The sequence below is a fragment of the Balaenoptera acutorostrata genome, chromosome 6 (assembly GCF_949987535.1).
Source record: "Balaenoptera acutorostrata chromosome 6, mBalAcu1.1, whole genome shotgun sequence".
In the NCBI taxonomy this organism is placed as follows: Eukaryota; Metazoa; Chordata; class Mammalia; order Artiodactyla; family Balaenopteridae; genus Balaenoptera; species Balaenoptera acutorostrata.
In genome coordinates, this window is record NC_080069.1 from 117,632,297 (window position 1) to 117,656,016 (window position 23,720).

At 54.5% G+C, this 23,720-nt stretch overlaps 2 protein-coding genes across 3 annotated transcripts in view; one reads left to right on the forward strand and one right to left on the reverse strand.

Annotated features, from left to right (window-relative positions):
* The first annotated feature begins 81 nt into the window (after positions 1 to 81).
* FPGS (folylpolyglutamate synthase) lies at positions 82 to 19,384 on the forward strand. 2 transcript variants are annotated; one of them, XM_007194633.3, is made up of 15 exons: positions 82 to 263; positions 11,649 to 11,777; positions 11,868 to 11,921; positions 12,007 to 12,071; positions 13,690 to 13,804; positions 13,953 to 14,033; positions 14,165 to 14,226; positions 14,315 to 14,417; positions 14,738 to 14,815; positions 15,057 to 15,204; positions 15,333 to 15,422; positions 16,220 to 16,370; positions 16,687 to 16,762; positions 17,629 to 17,695; positions 18,526 to 19,384. In XM_007194633.3, the coding sequence occupies exons 1-15, from the start codon at positions 141 to 143 to the stop codon at positions 18,909 to 18,911; spliced, it is 1,728 nt and encodes a 575-aa protein (XP_007194695.1). In that variant the 5' UTR covers positions 82 to 140; the 3' UTR covers positions 18,912 to 19,384. The 2 variants fall into 2 exon arrangements, with proteins under 2 accessions (XP_007194695.1, XP_007194694.1); XM_007194632.3 differs by lacking the exon at positions 82 to 263 and adding an exon at positions 9,636 to 10,430.
* A 390-nt stretch (positions 19,385 to 19,774) lies between these two features.
* ENG (endoglin) overlaps positions 19,775 to 23,720 on the reverse strand; it is a 30,004-nt gene continuing 26,058 nt past the window's right edge. The window contains exons 11-15 of the mRNA XM_007194630.3: positions 23,520 to 23,636; positions 22,942 to 23,193; positions 21,823 to 21,877; positions 20,720 to 20,821; positions 19,775 to 20,593 (exon numbers count right to left, since the gene is read on the reverse strand). Of these exons, the coding sequence (XP_007194692.1) occupies positions 20,469 to 20,593; positions 20,720 to 20,821; positions 21,823 to 21,877; positions 22,942 to 23,193; positions 23,520 to 23,636 (651 nt within the window). The 3' untranslated portion in view covers positions 19,775 to 20,468. The remainder of the gene's footprint in view (positions 20,594 to 20,719; positions 20,822 to 21,822; positions 21,878 to 22,941; positions 23,194 to 23,519; positions 23,637 to 23,720) is intronic.

The window sequence follows — 23,720 nt, forward strand, 5'->3', positions numbered from 1 at the left end:
GGGAGAAGGCTACGAGGTCTTGGGAATCCCCCCAACTTCCCCCTCCCCTCTCTGGCCCAGCCCAGGGCAGGCTTGGCAGGGGTACCCACACCTGTGAGTCACTTCGTGCCCCAGCCGGTCAGGGAGCGGGAAGCCCAGGGATGAGAGGTGCCAGGTCCCTGGCTACCTCCTGGCCAGTGTCTGAGAAGCTCTGGTGGGAAGCACCCATGGAGCAGCCGGGCCCATGCGGGGGTCCTCTCTCGGCTAAAGCTGCCTCCTTCCAGGTAGGAAAACACGGTGACCTTGGACAGCGGGCCTGCCTCTCTAAACTCTTCCTTTGTACAAAGGGTGTAAATAGCCCCCAGGGATCCAAGGCCATTAGTGATGATAGTAACCCCGCACTTTGCGGGGCCCCAAGGGAAAAATCTTGTCATCATAAGCCTCGTTCTGAAGGCCTGGGGTGCTCAAGGGCCGCCCCCACCCCTCCCCACAGGCCTCATAGCCCCCCTTCCGCCCAGCTGGAGGCGCCACAGAAGCTCCCACCCAGTGTGGGCATGGGAAGCCCTGGAGGGAGGTCTCTAGGGGAGACCCCGCGGCAGGCTTGGGAGGTGGCAGAGGCAGTCTCAAGGGTCCTCCTGCGTGCCAGGCCCCGTTTACAGACTGGTTTTCTTCTGATTTAACTCTCCGGACTGATCTGTGAGGAAGGGCTGTTAGCTCCATTTTGATGATAATAATAAAAATAATAATAATGGCAACATTGATCAAAGTGCTTACTACCTGCTGGGCCCTGTGCCCATTGTTGTCTGCGTTTTATGGATCTGAGACCATTATTATCTGCATTTCATAGATGTGGAAGGTGCGGTTAAGAGCATTTAAGGACTCGGCCTGTTAAAGATTCCTAACCTTGCTCATGTGTGGAGACCTTGCTCTGTGCTCTGGGCCCAGCCCTACCTCATTCACCTCCTCCGGCCCTCTGAGGCTGGAAGGACTGTGTCCACCTGCTTTACAGATGAGGAAACAGGGCTTCAGGGGACGAGGAGACTGGCCGAGGCTGAGGTCCACCAGCTGGGAAGCTGCAGAGCCAGTCCCTGGCGGAGACCGGCCAGAGCTGGAGATGGGAACCCCGGGCTGGGCTACAAGAGTGTAGGTTCTGTCAGACACTAGACAAGTTTCTTAGGCTCACCAAGCCTCGGTTTCCTCCTCTGTAGAATGGGCACCACGAGACAGTGCCTCCCTCCCTCTCGGGATGGCCGTCCGAGGCCCTGCAGCACTCAGCCGGCGTTCCCAGGGGCCGCATGCCAGGCGGGCCACTTCTCCCCAGACCTCGTGACAAACAGAGCCTGCTGCCCAGCAGCAGAGGAAGGGCAGCCCCAGAAGCCAGGGTTTGGGAACTATGGCCTCTGCAAGGTCATCCAGGCCCCCTCACTCTAGAGGCCAGGACCCTAGAGAGGTGAGGTGACCTGTCACACGGTGTGGTCCCCTCACCGGGGGGAAAGAACTGAGGGTGGCCCCAGGAGCTGGGGAGGATTGGCCTTTCACAGGGCTCCTCATCACCAGCAGGGCCACCCTCTGAACTGAGAGCCGGCTCAAAGCCAGAGCCCAGTTGACCAGATGACCAGGCACGTCCAAGGGCAGAGGGCAGGTGGGGGCGGGGTCCATGGGTGCCCGGGGTGCAGCGTGGGGCTTGGTGTTACAGACGCCTGTGAATGACTAAGCCACTTCCCCCGTTAGGCCTTTGTTGCCTCCCCTGAGAAATGGGTCCTGCCCAGAACAGAACCTTCCTCACAGGGTGAGTGTGATGATCAAACGAAATATATGCGTGTAAATGTCTTCGCACAGCACTGCTGTCTAGAAAGGACTCACATAAACTGTTATTTAAGAAAATCCATATTACAAGAAAAAAAAAAAAAGCCAGGGATTCCCAGCTTGATCAGAGGGGCTAAATGTGGACTCAAAAGGAGCTGGAACTGAGCTGAATCTTTGAACCAACTTGCTAGTTGGTGACCTTCACAGGTGATTCCTCTCCTCTTGTCCTCAGTTTCCTCACCTGTTAAATGGCAAGGAGGAGGCTCAGTAAATCTTATACCCCAGGGAGCAGGTGCTGAGGACAATTGTGATTTCAGAGTGTGATAAAAAATTGAGAAAAAATATTCCACACTTTTTTTTCCCTCTGAAAATTGGTAAGACACCTGCTCTCAAGTTTGAGCAGAGAAGGGCTCGACCAGCTCGGAGAGCATTCAGACCCCTTGGAGAGGTGACAGAACTGAAACCAACCTTTCTGTGACCTGGCCCACCTCAAGGCCCCAGGCCACATGTCCGGTGCCCTCCAAAGGGCCTTCTTGGCCATGAGTGGGGACCCCAGGAACATCCCAGGAGCATCCAGGAGCCACACCTGCTTCCAGATCAATTCGGGCCCCATGCTGGCCTCAGTGTCCCCAACTGCTGACCGAGATGGTTGGTCAAGAAGAGCTCTGAAGTGCCAGCCACCCAGTGTGGAAGAAATCATTCATTCTTCTTCCCACTTATGCATGTTCCCAGGGGAAAAATTATAAGACACATACAAGTAAAAGGAAGGTAAAAGTCACCTCTAGGGAATTCCCTGGCTTCCCAGTGGTTAGGACTCGGAGCTTTCAGGGCCGTGGCCCAGGTTCAATCCCTAGTTGGGGAACTAAGATCCTATAAGCCGTGCGGTACGGCCAAAAAAATAAAGTCACCTCTAAATAAAATTTTTTAAAAAGAAAAAATATACATGTATATATTAAAAAAGCACCTCTAGCCTCACCGCTCAGAGCTCATTACAGTTACCATTTGGGGAAATTACACCCAGGCTGTTTTCTAAATTATAATTATTTTAACAAAAATGGGATCCCACTGTCCATACTGTCTCATCAACAGGTTTGTTCCCGTAAGAGTCTTCTTAGATCGAGATTTATAACACTCTTTTAGAAAACGTTTATTTTGAAATGCTAATACAATCACGTGGTTCAAAATTCAAAAGGTACAAAAGGGTAGATGGTGAAAAGAATGTGGCAAGAAGGTGCCGTTTGAGCAGAGACCTGGAATGATCATGAGTCGGTCATGTGAACTTTGAGGGGAAGAACATTCCAGGCAGAAGGAACCCCAGTGCGAAGGCCCTGAGGCTCTGTCATGCGTTCACTCTGTGTGACCTTTGGCTGGCTGCTTAACCCGTCTGTGCCTCAGTTTCCCATCTTCATAAGGAGGATAATCACGGTACTCCTAAAGCTGTTGGGAGGATTAAATGCATACTTTTTTTTTTTTTTTTAAGTGTAGGCTTATTTATTTATTTATTTTTGGCTGTGTTGGGTCTTCGTTTCTGTGCGAGGGCTTTCTCTAGTTGCGGCAAGTGGGGGCCACTGTTCATCGTGGTGCGCGGGCCTCCCACTATCGCGGCCTCTCTTGTTGCGGGGCACAGGCTCCAGACGCGCAGGCTCAGTAATTGTGGCTCACGGGCCTAGCCGCTCCGCAGCATGTGGGATCCTCCCAAACCAGGACTCGAACCCGTGTTCCCTGCATTGGCAGGCAGACTCTCAACCACTGCGCCACCAGGGAAGCCCTAAATGCATACTTTTAATGCTAGGTGCTCACTAGGTGCGGACTTTCACAAAGGTGGGCATGAGCTTGGCATGGTTGCGAATCAGAGGAGGACAGTAGGGCTGGGGGGGGGGGCAATGGTTAAAGAAGGTAAGATCAGAAGTTTGGACCTCATCCTAAGTGCAGTGGGAATCCACTGGAAGATTTGAAGCAGGAGAGACGAGATCTGGGTTTCTTTAAAAATGATGGAGAATGGTTATGGTTGTAAGGGTAGAGAGGAACAGCAGCAAGGAGGCTGTAGGGTAGACCTGCAGTGGCAGCCTGAGATGCCACTGGAGGGATGGGAATGGCTGCTGGAGAGGCTGGGGGGGGGGCTCGGGGGTGACGGGGAGGGAAACCCAGGGTGAGGCCCAGCTTTAGACTTGAGCCCCTAGGTGGATGGTGGAGCTGTTCCGTGCTGGGAAGTCCTGGGGAGCAGCAGGTTTTAAGGCAGAAATGCCTGCAGGCATCAGGTCACCAGATGCTCATGTCTGGTAGCTCAGCGAAGAGGGACATTTGAAAGTCAGACATCATCATAGAGCCAGGACAGCAGGGACCACCTTGGAGAGAGGCGTGAGCCCCTGGCCGCCAAGGTGAGGAGATTGGAAGGGAGAAGGCAGGGCCAGCAAGGCACACCCAGCAAGGAAGAAGGAGAATGGGGGAGGGAGGTGTCGGGGAAGCCCAGAGAACAAAGGGTTTCAGGAAGGAGGGCGTTGTCAGGTCACCAACCGTGTCACCTGCCACTGGAGAGTGATAAACAGCACGTGGGGCTCTGAGCACAGTTCCAATTGTTTGTTTCCTCAGGGTCATTTTTAGAAATAGTAGAATTGCAGGGTCAAAGGGAGGCCCATTTTTAAGGTTCGCTGCCCTCCTAATAAACTAAATCCATTAAACACCTCTGTAGCCAGAGTCGGGGCGAGGGTAAGGAGAGGCTGTGCCGCTGAGGGTATGGAATTCTGTTTAAGGCAAGTTTCTTTTCACCCAGTGACAGAAAAGTGTTTTCTTGTAGGTCACTGGATATGAATTGATATTCAGAGGTGGGGAAGTCCTTATGTATATCGGAGGGACAGAACCCTGGTGTGGCCATCAGAAATGTACCTCCCTTCTGAATGCTAGGCTTCTGCGTAAACCTGCCTATGAGCTTGAACCTCCTTTGGTCTCCACAGAACCCTGGATGGGGGCGGCGAAGGGGCAGCAGGACTCCTCTAGTCCAGGCTCTCTGGAGTGCGGTGGCCTTTGGAGGCTCTTGTCCTCAGCAAGACCCCCCTAGAAATTATGACCTGGGACAGAACTCATTTCAACCCTTGTTCTACTAAGGAGGAGACTGAGAGTCAGGATCAGAGAGAGGAAGCGAATTGCCCAAGGTCACACAGCGCATTGACAGCAGAGATTGACCAGACAAGTGGTAGAGAGTAGGGGCACGTGTTAGAGCCAGGAAATCTGGGTTTGTATCTTGGCTCTGCAGCATACTGGCTGTGTCACCCTGAGTGAGTTGCTTACCCTCTGAGCCACCATTTCACTACCCGTAAACTGGGGATAATCTCTAATTCATACAATTCTTGTGAGGACTAAAAAGAGATTGCAGGGCTTCCCTGGTGGCGTAGTGGTTAAGAATCCTTCTGCCAATGCAGGAGACATAGGTTCGAGCCCTGGTCCGGGAAGATCCCACATGCCGCGGAGCAACTAGGCCCGTGAGCCACAACTACCGAAGCCCGCACGCCTAGAGTCCGTGCTCTGCAACAAGAGAAGCCACCGTAATGAGAAGCCCGCGCACCACAACGAAGAGTAGCCCCTGCTCGCGGCAATTAGAGAAAGCCCATGCACAGCGAGGAAGACCCAACGCAGCCAAAAATAAATAAATAAAATAAATAAATTTATTAAAGAAAGAGAGAGATTGCAATGCCAAGTACAGGGATAAGTGCTTAATAATAGCTAAAAGAACCCACCCAAAAAAGCAAAGAGGAAGAGCTTAGGGGAAGGGTGTTGGGTGGAGGTGGAAGAGGCCAAGGCCAATTTCTGAAGTCCTTTCCAGCTGTCATGATGAGGCAGGAGAGGGGGCAGTAACTCAGGCAGATCTGAATTTAGAAAGCCCAGCATGGTGCCTTTGCTGACCTGTTGTGTGGCCCCGAGCTGTCTCTGTCCCTCTCTGGGCCTCAGACTCCTGCCCCTACAGCCTCTAATCAGGGGTTGCAAATATTCGTTCTTCGCAAGGTTCATTCTTTACTATTCTCTTGCCCCCTGGACAGGGCACTCCAAGAGCAGAGCCTTGTCATCTGTCCCCAGAACCCAGTGTCCCCAGCACCCAGCCCAGGTCTGGCATAGAGACAATTTCTCATCAAATGAATGAGGGAATGGATGGATTCACATCTTTTCCCTTTGGGAGGGCGTGGGTTGAAGCAGGAGCCCTGGCCCCTCACTTAACCCTCCACACATGCCTGCAGACCTGCCTCACCGTGGGTGGACACTGGCCTGCTTGCCAGTTTCTCTGTGCCCTTGTTTTCTTTTCTTTGCTCTCCAGACAATGCCTTTGTTTCTACTGTTCTTTATGGAGACTGAGAACACCTCCGTGGTGGCACCAAAAGGCCAACAGCGGCTCTCCAGGTGCCCTATTAAGATGCCTTTGATTTTCTCCTTTATACATTTCTCTATTTTCTTCTACAAACATCTGTGGCTTTTCAAATTAAAAGCAATGATGCAAAGGAGAGGAGTGGACCGCTAAAGAAATACAAATGACTTTTAAACACAAGAAAAATGCTCACCCTCCTTCACAATAAAATAAATGCAAATGCTAACTACCCTGAGAATCCATTTTTCCACCGATGCAATTGGCAAGATCAGAGTTGGCTAACAGTGTATGTTGGTGAGGAAGCAGCTGGCTCATGCCCTGCAGGGGCATGGGGGTGGAAACCAGTCCTGTCCCTCTGGAGGGCAACGTGGCAATCTGTATGAAAGTGTCAAATGCAAATCACCTTTGACCTAGCCATTGCGCTTCCTGGAATTTATCCATCAGATGTGCTCACACATGGAAGAAATGATGTTACCCATTGTAGCATTGCTTGTGATGGCAAAATATTGAAAACCTAAATGTCCATCAGTAGGAGACTGGCCAAATACACAACAGTACTTCTTCAGCAAGGAGTACTATGCAGCTTTGAAAAAACAAATTAGCCAATGGGGCAGCTATTATGTGCCAACACAGTCCAGAATAAGGTCCAGGATATAAAGGTATGTAGAAAAAGTACAATGCAGACTCATGTATAGCAGATAGTCTGCTGCTATCTCTGAGTATAAAAAGGAAATCAAAATATATTTGTATTTGCTTATAAATGCTTAAAATGTCTCTGGAAAGATCACAAGAAACATAGCTTTGCTTTTGGGGAGGGGAATAAGGATGCTAAGACCTGGGGTGGGAGGGAAGCTTTTCTCTGTGTTCCTTTTTGTACCTCTGACTATTTGAATGATATGATGTATCATCCATCCAAAAAAAAAAAAAAAATTTAGAATTTAAAAACAAAATAAAAAGTAAGGAAAAGTTTGAATAAGGAAAAGAAAATAAACCTATTCTATCCCCTCCCCTTTTAAATTTCCTGACGTCACTGGCTATGAAAATTGTCGTTGGAGGGAATTCCCTGGTGGTCCAGTGGTTAGGACTCAGCACCTTCACTGCCAAGATCCTGCAGGTCACGCGGCACGGCCAAAAAAAATTTTTCCCTTGGAGACCATGGAGGAAGCAGAGGTCCAGGGGACAGGTGACATGCCTAAGGCCACTGGGTGACTTTGCCAAGGCTCCAGTCACCAGTTATAATTTCCTGCACAACTGGGATGATACCAGATAGGATCCCTGGAATTTTCTGTGCTGTTTCTTGCCTTCTGTGTCTCTACATCTATTTCTGTTTCCAGCTGGAGCTGAGGTGTGTAGTTCAACGATTTTTTAGGACTATGAGTCCACCCCACCCTAGAGAAGGGCTGTATCAGGCCAGAGGGGAGAACTGACAGGACTGCTTTGCTCAGAACAAAGGGAAAGAAATCAGTTAAGATTCAGGAAAGTAGGCAATGGGATTTTCCAATAAGAAATTGAATTACCTTTAGAAGACAATAAAATGGTTCTAAGGAGGGATGAAAAGGTCAGATTTGCACTTTGGAAGACTTGCTTCCAAATCATCCAAATGAGGAGGGAGTCTCCCTCCTGGGGTCTCATTTTCCCTGGGATCTTATTCTTGGAAGAATGGCCGAGACCTCCAATACCCGCTGTTACAAATGAATCAACTGGGGCCACCACTAATAGATTAAGAAAAAAATACTTCCCATAGAGAGGACAGAACTGAGGACTCACATCTGTGATACCCAAAGTGCTTTATAATTGACAATAAGGTGCTGAACAGACGTTGGAAATATATATAGGCCAAGGAAGAGTGAGAGGCAGTTTACTAAAATAAATGCCTGGAAAGATGCTCAATTTCACTGCAGCCAGGGAAATGCAGAGTACGAATGACAGGGTACTCTACACCCAGTCGTCTGGGCGACATTCTGGAAGAAGGGGGCTCTCCTCACACTACACAGCTGGTGGGCTGCAATGTTTACAAGTGTTGGCGGGAAGGAATGCAAACACCCCTGGACCCAACTGTCCCCCTCCGTGCAATCTCACCCGCAGAAATATAAGCCCCTGGTGTAGATGCTATCCACTGCGGCAGAACACTGCAGGCAAGTGGGGGATGCATTAGGGTACAGCCACTGCTGCTGAGTTAGCAGCGCCCCCTCACCCACAGTGGGGGAGGGCGGCAGGAAGGAGGTACAGAGGCTAGGAATAAGGACTCCGGGGCCAGAGTTCAAAGCTTGAGTTTGTGACTTGAGCATGTGTCTTTATTCCTTTGTGTCTCAGTTTCCTCACTTGTGAAACAGGATATAATACTAGCACCTGTTTCATAGAGTTTTGTTGATTAAATGAGCAACTATGTAGAATGTGTTTAAAACAGTGCCTGGCCCAGAAAGGTGCTACTTAACTATTTGTTAAGTAAATGTCTTAGAGGGATCCCTATGAGCTTATTGTTGAGTAAGAAAGTTAAGATGCCAAAAATCTTGTTGTCTGCATCAACAAGGCCCTATAAGGAGTTCCCTGGTGGTCTGCTGGTTAGGATTCCGTGCTTTCACTGCCGTGGCCTAGGTTCAATCCCTGGTCTAGGAACTGAGATCCTGGAAACCAGGTGGGGCATGCCACCTCCCCCCACCACCAAAAAAACCCCAAAAACTAAAACCAAAACCAAAAACAAAAAAGATCAAGGCCTTATATATGTCTAGGTGTGTCTGGGATTTCATGAGCATAGACAACCGTGAGACACACACTTGGCTGTCAATAAGAATTACCAAAGGAGAACAGGGGTTGGGGGTTGGGGGCGAGGGTTAAGCAAAAGAAAAATCATTTAAAGCCTCTTTATGATTATTTTTTATTCAGTTATTAAATTATAATGTATAAAGAAAGTTTCAATGATTAAAAAAAAGAACACTAAGACAGAAAAGGATTTCTCTGTCTCCCATGCGGCAGGGGTGGGGCACCCTGCAGTGATATGAAAAGCGGAAGTCCAGCCAATGACAGAGTCTTCTCAACATATTTGTTTATTTCAAAATCAAACAATCTCTGATAAATATTTATCCCCAATGCCTGCAGGAAAGAGGGAGGGGCTACTGGTACTGAAACCCCATCAGTTGTTAAGGGACTGCCTTTTATCTGAGGAAACTTCCCTGGAGGGTTTTTGCAGCAATTCCCCCCCCACCCCCCCCACCCCCCCAAACACACACACCTTTCCAGATCTCAGCTGTAGAAAGGGAATCTCCATACTACTTTTTTCCATGCTAGCAGTTGGGGCTAAGAAGGTCATAGACAGAAAAAGTTCTGAAAACTCCAGGACAAATGGGAGTCTTCCATCCACAGGTAGGACAGATTATTGCCCCCTCCGTGGGTGGCTCTCCCATCCATTCCCCAAACAGCAAATCTTCCAAAGGGCAAATCTGATCTTGTCATCCCTCCTTAGAACCATTTTATTGTCATCTAAATGTAATCCAATTTCTTATAAGGCTACAAGGTCCTGCTGGATCTGGCATCCTGTCACCCCAGGGCTCTCTGACTGCGCTCCATCTCCAGGCCTCATGAGGCCAGGATGTCGCCTCTTCCAGGAAGCCTTCCCAGGCTGCCCAGGAACGGTTAGGGTCCCCAGTAGCGTAGGTGCCTGGTTTTTGGCCTATTGCCCCACAATCGAGCTCCCAGATTCGACAGAGCAGAGGCCGCATCCCCGCCGCCCGGGGTCTCTGCGCTGGGTCGGGACGTTTTGGGGCCAGGATTCAGCGACCTCCCTAAGCTGTCCGCCAGTTCTGTCATTCTATCCCGGCTCGAAGCTGGTTCTGGCCTGGAGCAGGGCTGCTGACTGGGACTGGCTAATTTGGGGGGCGCGGCCAGATCCTTGAGAGGATGATGACGAAAAGGAGCGCGTATTTCTCTAAGGCAGAGGACTCGCTCGGGACCGTGCCCCTCATAAACATGAATGAAGCTCTCCGCCCCGCCCCGGGGCCTGCCCCTCACAAGGATGGCGTCCCGCAGATTCTTATTGGTGCCGGTGGGCTTGTTGGGAAACGCTGAGTGGCGGAGGGCGGAGGCGAGTCGGGGGCGGAGCCAGGCGAGGGGCGTGGAGTATTCGGTCCGGGCCTAGCGTGCCGCCGCTTGCATCTCTACTATGTCGCGGGCACGCTGCCACCTGCGCGCGGCTCTCTTCCTGGCAGCGGTTTCTTCGCGTGGTGCAACAACCGGGGTCGCAGCGAGGCGAGTATTGAGCGCGTGGCCTGCGCCACAGGAGCCCGGCATGGAGTATCAGGTATTGGAGGGAGGTCCTGCAATGACACGTGAGCCGGGCCTGAGGCGCTTGGCATCTGGCCTCCGCCAGCTGAGAGAGGGGCCCGGAGCCTGGGACTGGGGGACTCGGGGGGGCGGGGCCATCCTGGATTCCGGAGGTGGGGACAGGCACCAGGAAGTTGGACCTGGGGTACCGGATTTGGGAAGTCTGAGGCTGAAGTGTACCGCGTTAGAGAATGGGAAGGGACGCCGTGTGATAGGACCAAGGGATCCAGTGGCTCAGCTGAGGTCCTGGAGTTCCAGTGTCTCCGGACTCAGAACCAGCAGTTGGGGTGGGGGAGGGGAAAGGGATTCAGGAGTCCAGACTTGGGAGATCCAGAGTATAGGTCTGGGTTGGCGTCTCTAGGATTCAGGAGATGAAGATCCAAGTGCCTGGAATTGGGGAGCAGGCAGGACTCGGAGCAGTGGGGGTAGTGCAAGAATCTGGAAAACAGAAAGCTTCCTCCTGGCTCTGTGCCAGGGGCCAGTTGCCAGAGACCAGAACCTGATGCTGGCCAGGCAGGTGACACCAGTGTGATGAGAGTGGGTCCTCCAACCAGCCACTGAGGCCCTGAGGGGAAATAAACATCACCCCCACTTCCACCCCACCACCCCCCCAAGTGGAAGTATAGTATAGTCCTGAGGCTATACCTACTTGCCTTCTTGTCTGAGTGACCCTGGCACACCCTTCCTCCCCCTGAGACTCCTCTTCCCCATCTGGTTGCTTCAAGCAACTCTTCTCTGGGTCAGATGTGGAACCCCAATCCTCATGCCCAATCCTGGGCATGGAAGCCTCCAGGAATTCCTAGTTCTAATTCCTTCAGTTCTAAGACCCCAGCCTTCTGTAATTCTGGCCCTGCCCTAAGAGGGGCCCAATATACTGGTGGACCATGGAGAGAATGAGGGCAAAAGCCTGAGAGTGAAGCCTAGAGAGGCCAAACAGGAAGCAAGGATAGCCCGTTAGTCATTTTGCCTGCTTTGCCTGGCACTCCCTGGGTGGGTCTGAACTGCCCCAGGCTCCCATTTCTGCTAGAACTGGAAAGATGCCACTTCTTTCTCACTGGTGCCTAACCTCTAGGCTGGGGAAACAGGGCTGGCATGGCAGGCCTGGACCCTGGCCCTGGCCACTGGTATGCTGGGTTCCTCTGTCCCTATGGACCCCTAATGAGCCTTAACCTACTACCTGGGGACTCATTGCCAGGATGCTGTGCGCACACTCAACACCCTGCAGACCAATGCCAACTACCTGGAGCAGGTGAAGCGCCAGCGGGGTGACCCCCAGACACAACTGGAAGCCATGAAGTTGTACTTGGCACGGAGTGGGCTGCAGGTAAGGTGGGGAGGGCCTCTGACCACCCCCCCATTCCCATCTGTCTGTGAGTCCTGTGGCTGAGGCGGGGACCTTGTCCGTCTGTCCTAGGTGGAGGACTTGGACCAACTGAACATCATCCACATCACTGGGACCAAGGGGAAGGTGAGCCACAGGACCCAGGGGTAGGACGTGCACTTGGTGGGGTGGGGTGGGGGGGGACCTGCCCAGACAAGACCTTTTCTTCTAGGGCTCCACCTGTGCCTTCACTGAACGTATCCTCCGAAGCTATGGCCTGAAGACGGGATTCTTTAGGTACTGAGGTACAGAGGGATGTGGTGTCTCCTAGCTCTCTGGGGGGCTCTGGAACCAGCCAGCACCTCAGGGCCAGGGTCACCGCCAGCTGCTCAGCTGCATGTCTCTCTGCCTAGTGTTCATTCATTCAACAAACATTCAATTAGCATTTACCAGTTAGGCCAAGTTTATGGCAATCTTTAATTTTCATAACGGAAAGAAATTGGGGAGGGGGGCAGCAACTTGAATGGATAAACGAAATACACAGTTGGAATAGTCAGATATCTTTTTATTTATTTATTTATTTATTTGGCCACGCTTAGCGGCACGCGGGATCTTAATTTCCCAACCAGGGATCGAACCCGTGCCCCCTGCTTTAGAAGTGCAGAGTCTTAACCACTGGACCACCAAGGAAGTCCCTCAGATATCCTTTTATTAACTTAAATTCCTTATACAGTTTTTATTTATTTTATTTATTTATTTTTATACAGCTTTTAAATCACATAGAAATATTTATCAACTAGGGCATCTTTGCCATAAGGAGCAGAAAACCAGGCTAGTAAGGGCTTAAACAATAAGCGTAGTTTATGACAACTCTGTTGAGACCTCCCAGGTGGGCAGAGGAAGGGAGCCCTTCCGCTGTGCCAGCCTCAGCTGCTGCTTTGCCCTCCAGGCAGCACCCCTTCTTGGTTGCATTCAGGCATCTAAACTCACACCAGAGGATGGGGGCTCAGGGTGGTTAGACATGGGTCTCTCTTCCCTGGAGCTGTACATGCCTTCTTAAGCCTGTCACTGGTAGAGCAGTGGGATTCACATGATGGTAGATTGCTCAGGATGGGGCGTTCAAGATTTTTGCCTCCTTTTATTTTACCAGTTCCATCAAGTGACCTCTGTAAGCATCTGAAACCTGCTGAGTGAGGTCATTTCAGAACAATGTGTTTTCCCTCAATAGTTCTTCATTCAAATTAAAGAAATGGAGTGGATTCATAATACCAGAGGGCCTTTGAGGATTTAAATATAAGCCAACAATCTCTTCCAAAATAATGTTTGGGGTAAAAACCCAGCCTTTGACTTGGGCCCATGTGGCCTCATGGGCCAGTCTGGGGATGCAGCTTGAACACAGCAGATGGGGCCTTGCCCTCAAGGGCAGGAAGACAGACATTATGGGGGCAGATGTTGGCCGAGTAACTGATCGATGTGGGATGGGGGAAGCATGGGGAGCTGTGGGAGCCCAGAGAGCATGCCTGAGCAGTCTGGTGGGGCGGGGTCCTTTCTCTTTTTTGGAGGAGCCGTCTTAGTTGAGACCTGTGGAGTGGACCTGTGTATAGGCCTGGAGATAGGAAATTTGGTGGTGGTGGGGGGAGCTGGAGGAACTAATAATAGTCCAGAGGGGCTGGGGCACAGGGAACTACCAAGGGATGTTTGAGAGGTGAGGCCAGTGGCATCAGACCCACCGGGGCCTGGTAGGCTGAGATGAGGAGCTGGGACTCTAAAGGGCAGGGGGAAGCGACAGAAGGGTTTTCAGCAGGGCAGTGACATAGTTAGATTTGTTTTTCTGAAAGACAGGTCTGACTGTGGGGAGGGGGACAGCCTGGGGGTCTTGGGAAGGGAGTCCTGATGACCCTAGGTCTCTCGGCAGCTCTCCCCACCTGGTGCAGGTGCGTGAGCGGATCCGAATCAATGGGCAGCCCATAAGCCCCGAGCTCTTCACCAAGTACTTCTGGCGCCTCTACCACCGGCTGGAGGAGACCAAGGTGCCCATGCCGGAGGGCTGGTGGGTGGGCAGGGTAAGGGGCCCGGAGTGGGTGGGTAGACCCAGAGGGCACTGCACATCCCAGGACACCGTCTTCCCCAGGGCAGAGGCTGCAGGGGCCCCGAGCTCTGATGTGACCCTGTCCACAGGATGACAGCAGCTGTGTCTCCATGCCTGGCTACTTCCGCTTCCTCACACTCATGGCCTTCCATGTCTTCCTCCAAGAGAAGGTGTGTGTGCCCGCCACTCCCCAGAACCCTGTGTTCCAGGCCTTGGGAAGGGGAATCTCAGCAGGCTAGGGGCTCCGGTGTGGCATTCGGGAGCCCCTGTACCCCCTGCCATGCCCTCTGATCCTCTTCAGGTGGACCTGGCAGTGATGGAAGTGGGCATCGGCGGGGCTTACGACTGCACCAACATCGTCAAGTGAGGGGGAGCGGCTTGAGGAGAGGGATGGTGGCCGGGAGCCCGGTGGCCGGGGGCAGGGGCATCATGGCTCTTTCATTTCCCCCAGGAAGCCTGTGGTGTGTGGGGTCTCCTCTCTTGGCATCGACCACACTGGCCTTCTGGGGGACACGATGGAGAAGATCGCATGGCAGAAAGGGGGTATTTTTAAGGTGACCAGGCAGTCATGGGGAGGGAGGTACATGGATAGCCTGGGCCCCAAGATTCAGGGAAGTGGGGGCGGGTGTGGCAGGGTCATTTGCATCCTCCTGACTCAGGACGAGGTCTTGGGCATCAGTGGGGTCTGGGTTCTCGTCCCAGCCCTGCATGGGACTGGAACAAGTTAAGCCCCATCTCTGGCCTTAGTTTCCCCATCGAGGGGTTCCCAAAGGTTTGATGGGGTGAAGGCTGAGTGGGCCACCCAGAACCAGGGATGTGGGGGCCAGTGATGGGAGATGGAGGACCCTGGGCTCACCCTCCGTGTCTTCCACAGTGTGGCATCCCCGCCTTCACCGTGCTCCAGCCTGACGGGCCCCTGGCAGTGCTGAGGGACCGCGCTCAGCAGATCTCAGTGAGTCTGATTGGAACAGCTGGGTGGGGACGTGGCTGACTGGGGAGGTACTTTATCCTTTGGGGCCTCAGTTTGCTCATCTGTGCTCGTCCAGCTGGAGGACATCTCGGTTCTAGGAACAGGACTTGGTGGGTTGTGGTTGATGGGGAAAGATGGAAGGGCTGATGGCATCAGGGAGGGCCTGCTGGCAGAGGAGGCAGCAGCAGCTCCCCTGACCAGCTGCTGCCCATCCCCTCTGCAGTGTCCCCTCTACCTGTGCCCACCACTAGAAGCCCTGGAGGAAGGGGGGCCACTGCTGACCCTGGGCCTGGAGGGGGAGCACCAGCAGTCCAATGCCGCCTTGGCCTTGCAGCTGGCTCGCTGCTGGCTGCAGCAAAAGGGCTACCAGGGTAAGTGGGCAGGTGAGTGGGTGGGCAGGGGACATGTGGAACCTGCCTCTGAGGGCCCTTAGGTGAGGCCTGAGCACACTGAGTCCCACACAGCCCTCCCTCTCCCTTCCCTCCCCTCCCCTGCCCAGATACTGGAGAGCTGAAGGCATCCAGGCCAAGCCTCCCGGGGCAGCTGCCCCTGGCACCTGTGTTCCAGCCCACGTCCCACATGCAGCATGGTGAGTTGGACCTTCCTGCCCAGCCCGGCTGCTTCAGATGTTTCTTTTGGTCTCCTGTTTGAGAGGTGGGGGCAATTCAAGATGGTGCCTTAAGAGAAAGGACTGAAGTCAGTAAGCTTCCCACACCTTGAGTTCATGAACTCTGTCTGAGCCCGTTTCCCCACCTGCCAAATGAGATGATGATAGGGCCCACTGTGAGGTGACATCACTAAGGGACTGAGTCCAGAGCCTGGCAGATATGGGATAAAGTGCCCAGCCACTGGTAGCTGCCAAACTACCATCCTTGTCGTCATCATCATAAGACCATGAGGTTCTTGAGGATGGTGATATTGTCAGGCTTCTTGCTTGCCCCCAAAGCCTTCAGCACACAGTAGGTCCTCGTGGCTGTTAAGCCCCTTCAGCAGTTGGTTCCAGTGTGCCCACTGTGTGCCAGGCCCCGTGTCAGGGCCATGACACAGTCCTGGAGCTAGGTGGATTACATCCCAGCCCCAAGTGTCACTTGCTCTGTGACCTAATCTCTCTAAGGGTTCTCTGCCTGAAACTTGGGACTGATATATGATAGCAGCCCCCTCTCAGGGCCGCCTGGATGATTCCACCAGATGAGGCAGCCAAAGAGCTGATCCCAGTGGCTAGTGCCCAGTAAGACGCTCCTGGGCTGTCAGAGCGGCCAGCAGCGGGGGCTCTACGGGCAGGTAGTGTGTGCGGGTAGTGTGTGCGAGTTGAGGACTGGAGTGGGAGGATGTAGAAGGGCAGCCTCGCGGCTGCCGCTGGAGGACTGCCTTGCTCCCCTCCCCCAGGGCTTCGGGACACGGAGTGGCCGGGCCGGACGCAGTTGCTGCGGCGGGGGCCCCTCACTTGGTACCTGGACGGCGCGCACACCACCAGCAGCATGCAGGCCTGCGTGCGCTGGTTCCGCCAGGCGCTGCACAGCCGCGAGAGGCCGGGCGGGTGAGCTGCGGACAGAGGCGGGGCTGGGGCGGGACCTCGGGTAAGGATGGGGCGGGACCCGGTTACGGGGGCGGGACTTGGCCAGTGGAGAGGGGAGGAACCTTGAGGAAGGGTGGAGCGGGGCCCCGGGCAGGACTGGGCCAGTGGGGAGGGGCGGGGCCTCGGGGAAGGATGGGGCGGGACGCAGGGACGGGGTCGGACTGGGACAGTAGGGAGGAGGGAAGTTTTTGGAGGAAGGATGGGGCGGGGCCCGCGGAGAAGGGGTGGAAGGCGCGGCTCTGACCCTCCCTTCTCCCGCTCCTCACCACTCACACAGCGGGTCTGAGGTGCGTGTCTTGCTCTTCAACTCCACTGGGGACCGGGATTCCGCGGCCCTGCTGAAGCTGCTGCAGGTGAGGGGCTGGCTGGGGGATGGACAGCAGGCAACCCAGCCCTGGTTCTGGCTTTGACCCCCAGCAGCGGTGCCTTCATCCCTGAGCCTCTGTTTCCTCAACTGTAGAATGGGAGTGATTTTTCCTCTCCCCCCTGAATTGTACTGAGGATTAAATGTGAAAGCACTGGGCACAGGGAAGTAAAGTCACAGGTCATTGTCCTCATTCTCCTCCATGGTCACACTCAAGCCCAGGATTACAGTGAGGACCAGGTAAGTGGTGTAAGGTGCAGGCTCTGGATTCACTTGTCAGGCCCTTTCAGCTGCTAGCATATGACCCTGGATAAGAGATGGCATTTCCCCAAGCCTCAATTTGCCTCTCCATAGAACAGGGCTGCTACTAGGATACCTGCTTCTAAAGTTTCGTTTAAGGAGTCACTGGGCTATAAAGCATATCGGGAGGGGCCCTTCTCTGCCCAAGGAAACTGAACCTGCCCTAGACTGTCAGGGCTGAAATGGTTCCTAGTGATCGTTTCCCATTTCACAGACCAGGATGCTGAGGCTGTTCTTCATATCCAGAACCTCGATCCTTTGTGCTCAGTAGCTGGGTCACCTTAAGCAAATGCAGCCCCCCGCTCCAGCCTCTGTCTCTCCATCTGTGTTGGGCCATGCTGCCCAGGCCACAGGCCAGGCAGGGTATAGTGAGGTAGATGGGGGGCATGGAAGTGTTGTGGCTGGGTTTATGCAGCATCACTCCACTTCAGCTGGTGGGGGGGCATCTCCAGAGATGGGGACGTGTATGTGGACTCCGGGGTTGCTGTGTGGAAGTTGGGATGGGGGGCATCCTCTCAGGGCTCTGACACTGAGCTTCTCCCCTTGGCCTTCTAGCCCTGCCAGTTTGACTATACCATTTTCTGCCCTAACCTGACAGAGGTGTCATCCACGGACAATGCAGGTGAGAGGTGACAGGCATGGTCCCTCCGGTGGGCAGGGGGCGGAGGGCCCTGAGGTGGATTGCTTTGTTGGTGACGGTGAGAGCTTTTGAACTGGAGGTCTTGGGTAGGAACTAGATTTGTTTTATCGTATAAATAAATACCCTTTGCTACATTTTGAATTTTGCATGTGACTGCAATACTGAAAAAAGAATTGTTGGTGAAACTATTTTTCAAAATGCAGGTTACAACCCAGTGATGGTTCTTGAAATCAGTTTAGTGGGTCTCAACCAGCATTTTAAATTTTAAATAGAATAGAGAAAAGAGTGTCAGTGTGTCTTGCACAAAGTTAAGGGTAGGTATTATTTGATGAAGATTCTGTTCCAAACATATATGTGCATGTATGTGAGTACTGGGTTGCCACTGTAAAATGTATTTTTTACTGTGGATCATGTTAAAAGTTTTTTTGACATAATCTAAAAAATACAGATCCCCAGGCCCCACATCAGACTGTCTGGGGACAGTCCGGGAGTCTGCATTGTGGAAGTACTTATGCCCACCTGGTGATGGGCCCTGTCCGTTTTACAGATGAAGGCAATAAGGCTAGGGCAGAAAGATGTGCTTGGTAGGCAGAAGCCCCAGCTTTGAAGCTAAACTGCCTGGCCCTGTTCCTCACCGGCTCTGTGACGATGGACATTCACTGAACTTCCTGAGCCCCAGTTTCCTCATAGCACCCACTGTAAGGACGGATGATACTTGTATAAAGCCTGGCATTGTGCAGGTGCTCACAGCGTGCTTCCCCCTCCCCAACCCTCGGCTGCCTCGCTGATGCGCCCGTCCCTGTGCCCCGCAGACCAACAGAACTTCACAGTGACCCTGGACCAGGTGCTGCTCCGCTGCCTTGCGCACCAGCAACACTGGAGCCGCCTGCACGAGGACCAGGCCAGCCCGGAGCCTGGTGGGCCTGCACCCCTGCTGCTGGCACCCCGCCCAGCCCACACCCACAGCACCAGCTCCCTCGTCTTCAGCTGCATTTCCCACGCCTTGCAGTGGATCAGCCAAGGCCGGGACCCTGTCTTTCAGCCAACCAGTCCCCCACGGGTCCTCTTTGCCCACCCTGTGGCAGGCAGTGGGGCCATCGTCCTCCAGGAGGCTGCTGCCATCCACGTGCTGGTCACAGGCAGCCTGCACCTGGTGGGCGGCGTGCTGAAGCTGCTGGAGCCCTCCCTGTCCCAGTAGCCGAGGCAGTGGGGTTGGAGGTGGGGTTCCCCCACACCTGCCCTGCATTTCGCCATGAACTAAATTACGTGCTTTTCGTGCCTTCCTGATTCTGTCTAGACTGGCCCCAGGGACTTGGGCTCTGGGCGGTGAAATAGAGGGCTGGGGGCAGGAAGCTGAGATCTGTCTCTGAACCTCAGGTGCCCTTGTCCTCTCCTTCCTAGTTCTCTGGTTGTTGTAGTAGACCTGACCCTCCAGCCCATCTCCCCTCCCACCCTGTCTGCTTCCTGCCTCAGGCGCAGCTTATCGTGTAAGCTGCCTGACCTAGCCTGGGGTCCTGCCGGATACCGGCTGCTGGTTGATAGATTTCCTCCTCCCAGTGGCCTTCTGGGAGAGGAGAGGGTCTTTGCCTGGGGCCCCCTGGGGGCAGAGGGTGGCCGGAGTGATTTAAAGCCTTTAACTGTTTTTTTTTTTAAAAAAGCATTGGCTGAACATTTGATTGACTCTTGACCTCTAGCTCCCTCAGCAGACAATAGGGGGATGGGGGCTACAGCTGGTACAGGAACTGGGTTGTGTAGGAGCCTGGGCTTTGTGGCCTGGGACAAGTGCCCCCCCTCCCTCTGAGCCTCAGGTGGCCTGTCTGTGAAATGAGAAGAATGGATTGATGTCCTTGACCACGTGCCATGCATGACTTTGCAGACCTCCTCGCAGAGACCTTGTGATCGCAAATTCTCACACCCATTTTACAGATAAGGGAACTGTGCCTGGCTTAAAGAAGCCATGGAACCTGCCTACAGTCACACAGCCAGTAAGTGGCAGGTCCAGGATTTGAACCCAGAACTGTCACCACCCCCCCAACCCCAGTTTAGGTGCCACTCTCCTTCTCTCAGCCCAGCCCAGCACTGGTTTCATGGTCTGATTTATTGGTGGTGAGTATATAGGGGGGGGCCCAGGACAGGCAGCCTGGCTGCCCGGGGCGGGGTGTCTCTGTGTGACAGTCGCAGGGAGGGGCTAGGCTCCCCCACTCACTTCCAGGCTGGGCGCCGCTAGGCTTCTGTTTCCCCCGCCAAAGTTGGGCCAGTCCAGATGTAGAGGCCGATGGGAGCAGGTCCAGGTGGCTCTGGGCTGGCTCTGTTTCCATGGAGGAGGCGCTGTCAGCCTGGGTGGGCTGGGCTGAGTCCGTTTTGGAGTTCTCAACTCCTGCCCAGCCCACGTCACCGAGTACTGGATCCAGGTTAAAATTACAGGGACTTGGGTTTCTACAGCAATGTGGACATATAGCGCAGCGGACTCTCTCTCCGTGGTCCTGGGCAGCCGTACCCCAGGCCCACTGGGTTTGAAGGTTCGTGGTGGGGTGGGGGGACCCCAAGGTGTTCCAAGCTGGTGCCCCCACTGGCAGCAGGCCTTGGAGAGGGAGGCAGGAGGGGCGGGCACAGAGGGCCTTGTCCATCCTTGCTCGAGTGGAGGGGTTGGGGTCCCAGGATAAGCTCATGGCCATTGGTTCCCAGCTGGTGGCTGCTCAGTCTCTCCTGTTGGGCGAGGGCTGGCGGGGTGGCCCCCAGGACTCCGGGCTGGGCACTACGCCATGCTGCTGGTGGAGCAGGGGGTGCTCTGGGTGCTCCCGATGCTGTGGTTGGTGCTACTGCTCTCCGAGGAGGCCGGGGCAGCCACCGCCACCACGGGCTCCCGCTTGCCGGGGTGACCTGGGGGCAGGGGCGGAGGTCAGGGCCCCGGCCAGGGCTCCCCACTCCCCCAGAGGCTTCGCCGGGCTCCCCCAGGTGGTGGTGGAGGTGTCCTGAGCACTCATCGTGGGGGCCTGGGATACTCACGCGTGTGCAAGTAGATGTACCAGAGCGCGGCGGTGAGCAGGGCCCCAATGAGGAAGGCGCCAAAGGTGATGCCCAGCACGGCGGGCAGGACGAGGCCTTTGTCTGCACAACCGAGGGCAGGACAGCTGTGGTCAGCACTGCTGCCTCCTCCCTGCCCCCCCTACCCTGTTGTGCTGGCCAGGAGCACAGGTTTCGGTGCCAGTCTCAGCTCAGCCACTGACCCTGACTTCTCTGAACCCCTGTTTCCTCACCTAGCAAATGGGTTCATCACACCCATGCCTGACACTAAGCCGTGGCTGCTATGACCGTCCACCCAGAGGGCCCAGCCAGGCCTTTTGGGCCATGCCTCTGCCTCCCAAGGCCAGTAGAGATGCATTTTTAGGAAGGATGCATGGTATAATCTGAGCAAAGTGTGAGTGGGGCCGGAGAGTCCAGAGTCCCGCTGTGTGCCCTGAAGTCAGTCCCTGCCCCTCTCTGAGCCCTATACCATGGTAGGGATAAGCCAGAGCACCTCTGAGGGCTCTTCAGCTCTGCTCTTGGGTTTTCCCAAGCTTCACTCTTTCCACACCCCCGATTCCTGTGTGACTATGGGCCAGGCAGCCTCCCCTTAGGCCTCTGAGTTCCATCCCTGCAGTGGGGTCATTAGCCTGCCCTCGTGGTTGCAGGCTGGGTGTAGGGGCTCCATCCGGACCCAGGTGGGACGGCAAAGAGGCAGATGCCTCTCCCACCTCTGCCTTCAGTGTCAGGGACTCTTCTGCCCAGGCTGGAGGGAGCTGGGCTGAGGGCTGAGGGGTACCCTCCACAATAGGGGCCTTAAGGAAGGTGAGGCCAGTGCTGCCCCAAGTCTCCTCCTAGGAGGCCCCGTCCCCCGCCCCCCAGCAAGGTCAGCCAGCAACCTTGGGGATCAGGAAGAGCCAAAGGCCTGGAATCCGGTCCCACGGGGTGGTCACGAACAAAGGCTCTCCATCTGGAAGATGCAGCTGTGGACCCTACTCTCTGGGGTCCTCCCTGCTGTGTGCCTAGACCCATCCCTCTGGGCCGTGCATCGTGCCCCACTCTGACCTCAGCCCCTGGAACCCTGGAGAGACTTAGAGAGAACTCACCATGCAGGCCAGGGCTGACAATGTTCAGGCGTGTGGAGACAGTCCTCTGGACGTCCTGGGGGAGGAAGAGTACACAGTGTGTGACACAGCCTTCGGGAGCAGCTTCCAGGCTTACTCCCTGCCTCTGTGACCCTGGCCTGTCACAGCACCCCCCTGGGGCCTTGACTTTGAGCCCCCTCTCCACCACCTTCTGGCTGGCAGCCTTTGGGCAAGTGCTGGCAGTTCTGTGCTGTGGGAGGGTGTCGCCCGGACGATCATTGGCTGCTACTGGAATGGTTCCTGTGAGTTCCTGAGAGGGCCCCAACTCCCACTAGGATTACGAGGGCACTGTATCCATCACCCTTGTGAACGCCTGGGTGAGGGGAGCCAGGTCAGCCCAGAGGCCCAGGCTCACTGTGGCTGGGGGAGAGGCCCACTCAGGAGCAGCCCCAGAGGCTTCTCCAGCTTCATACAACCAGAGAGGCTTTTAATCCTGGAGACCCTTGTGAGTGCAAGGGCCTGGGGATGACTGTGTGAGTGTGTCCAGGGCTGAGTGTCCGAGAACAGGTATCCACTGGATGGTGAAACGTGACCAGTAAGAGCAGAAAATCAGAATTTTGTGTCCTTTGTACTAACCCTCTTCCCCGAGGTCTCCTGTTTGTTGAGATTACATTGGTGATCATACTACATGGATAGATGGGTGGGCGGATGGATTCCTGGGTGGATGGATTGATGTATGACTGGGTGGGATCGTAGAAGGATGGCTGGCTGGCTGGGTGACTGGGCTGATGGAAGGACTGTGGATGAATGACTGGGTGGGATGGTGAGAAGTAGCAACTGATAAATGGATGACTGGATGGGATAGTGGGAAGATGGATAGATGACTGGGTGGGATGGATGGATGGATGGATAGCTAGCTAATGGTTGCAGCTGCATATCCTACCAATGTCCAAGACACAGCCATCAGAAGGCTGTAGGGTGGCAGAAAGAGTGCCCCTGGTACGCAGAGGCCACACGCCTGCCTGTGGCTGTGTCTTTCGCCCACTGGTCCCACATCCTCATGGTCTGTCACATCCCTTCCTGAAAACTCCAGACCCGGAAGCCACCCTTGAAGCTGGGCTTAGCCCAGCCCCTACTCACCAGGGACCAAGTGCTGAGACGCAGGGCTACAGTGCAGCTGAGGATGCCAGTCGTGGGCATGGGCACCATGTAGCCACGGAGGAGGAAGCTGAAGCGCATGTCACCACCAGGGCTCGGGGACAGCAGGCTCACACAGCTGCTCTTGGCTGCCTGGCTCTGGATGAGTTCCACGATTTCCATGTCAGGCCCCAAATTCAGTTGGCAGCTGTCCAGCTGGATCGTGAGCTCAGGGATCGATGGGGACACGCTCACCTGCATGGGTAGGAAGGGGGACGAGGCACGGTCAGTTACTCTTAACTCTCCGCCCTACCTGTTCTCATGAAATAAGCTAGATTCATTCTAGAGTTCCTGCTCCAGAACCTTGACTGTGGAAGGACAGTCGTGGGCCTGCCTGGAGCAAATGAGGAAGAAGAGGGGACATTCCAACCAGTGTCTGAGCTCTGCCTTTGCTCTCTCTCCCCTCCACCAAGCACCATGGGGGCTCCCTCCTCCCTCTGGGAAGTCAAGTTCCATTGGGTGGAAAGAAAGGCTCTGAGAAATCCCAGGAGTTGGCAGGCCTAAGAGGTCAAGTCCAGTACCTGCACAAAGCCCTGCTGCCCCAGCTCGATGGTGTTGGAGGCCTGGAGGAAGTGCGGGCTGAGGTAGAGGCCCAGCTGGAAGGAGAGGCTGTCCATGTTGATGCACTGCACCTTTTTCTGTGGGAGATGGGAGGGAGGCTTGGTCAGTCGGGGAGGCACCCAGCCAGGAAGGTAAGGGGTGGGAGCAGGAGTCACGGTCCA

Excerpts from the sequence above, each read along its gene's own strand:
- FPGS (XM_007194632.3), top strand. The coding sequence starts at position 10,293 with ATGTCGCGGGCACGCTGCCACCTGCGCGCGGCTCTCTTCCTGGCAGCG. Across the intron at positions 15,423-16,219 it reads CACGTCCCACATGCAGCATG|GGCTTCGGGACACGGAGTGG; the intron begins GTGAGTTGGACC and ends CCCCTCCCCCAG. Across the intron at positions 16,763-17,628 it reads CCCTGCTGAAGCTGCTGCAG|CCCTGCCAGTTTGACTATAC; the intron begins GTGAGGGGCTGG and ends TTGGCCTTCTAG.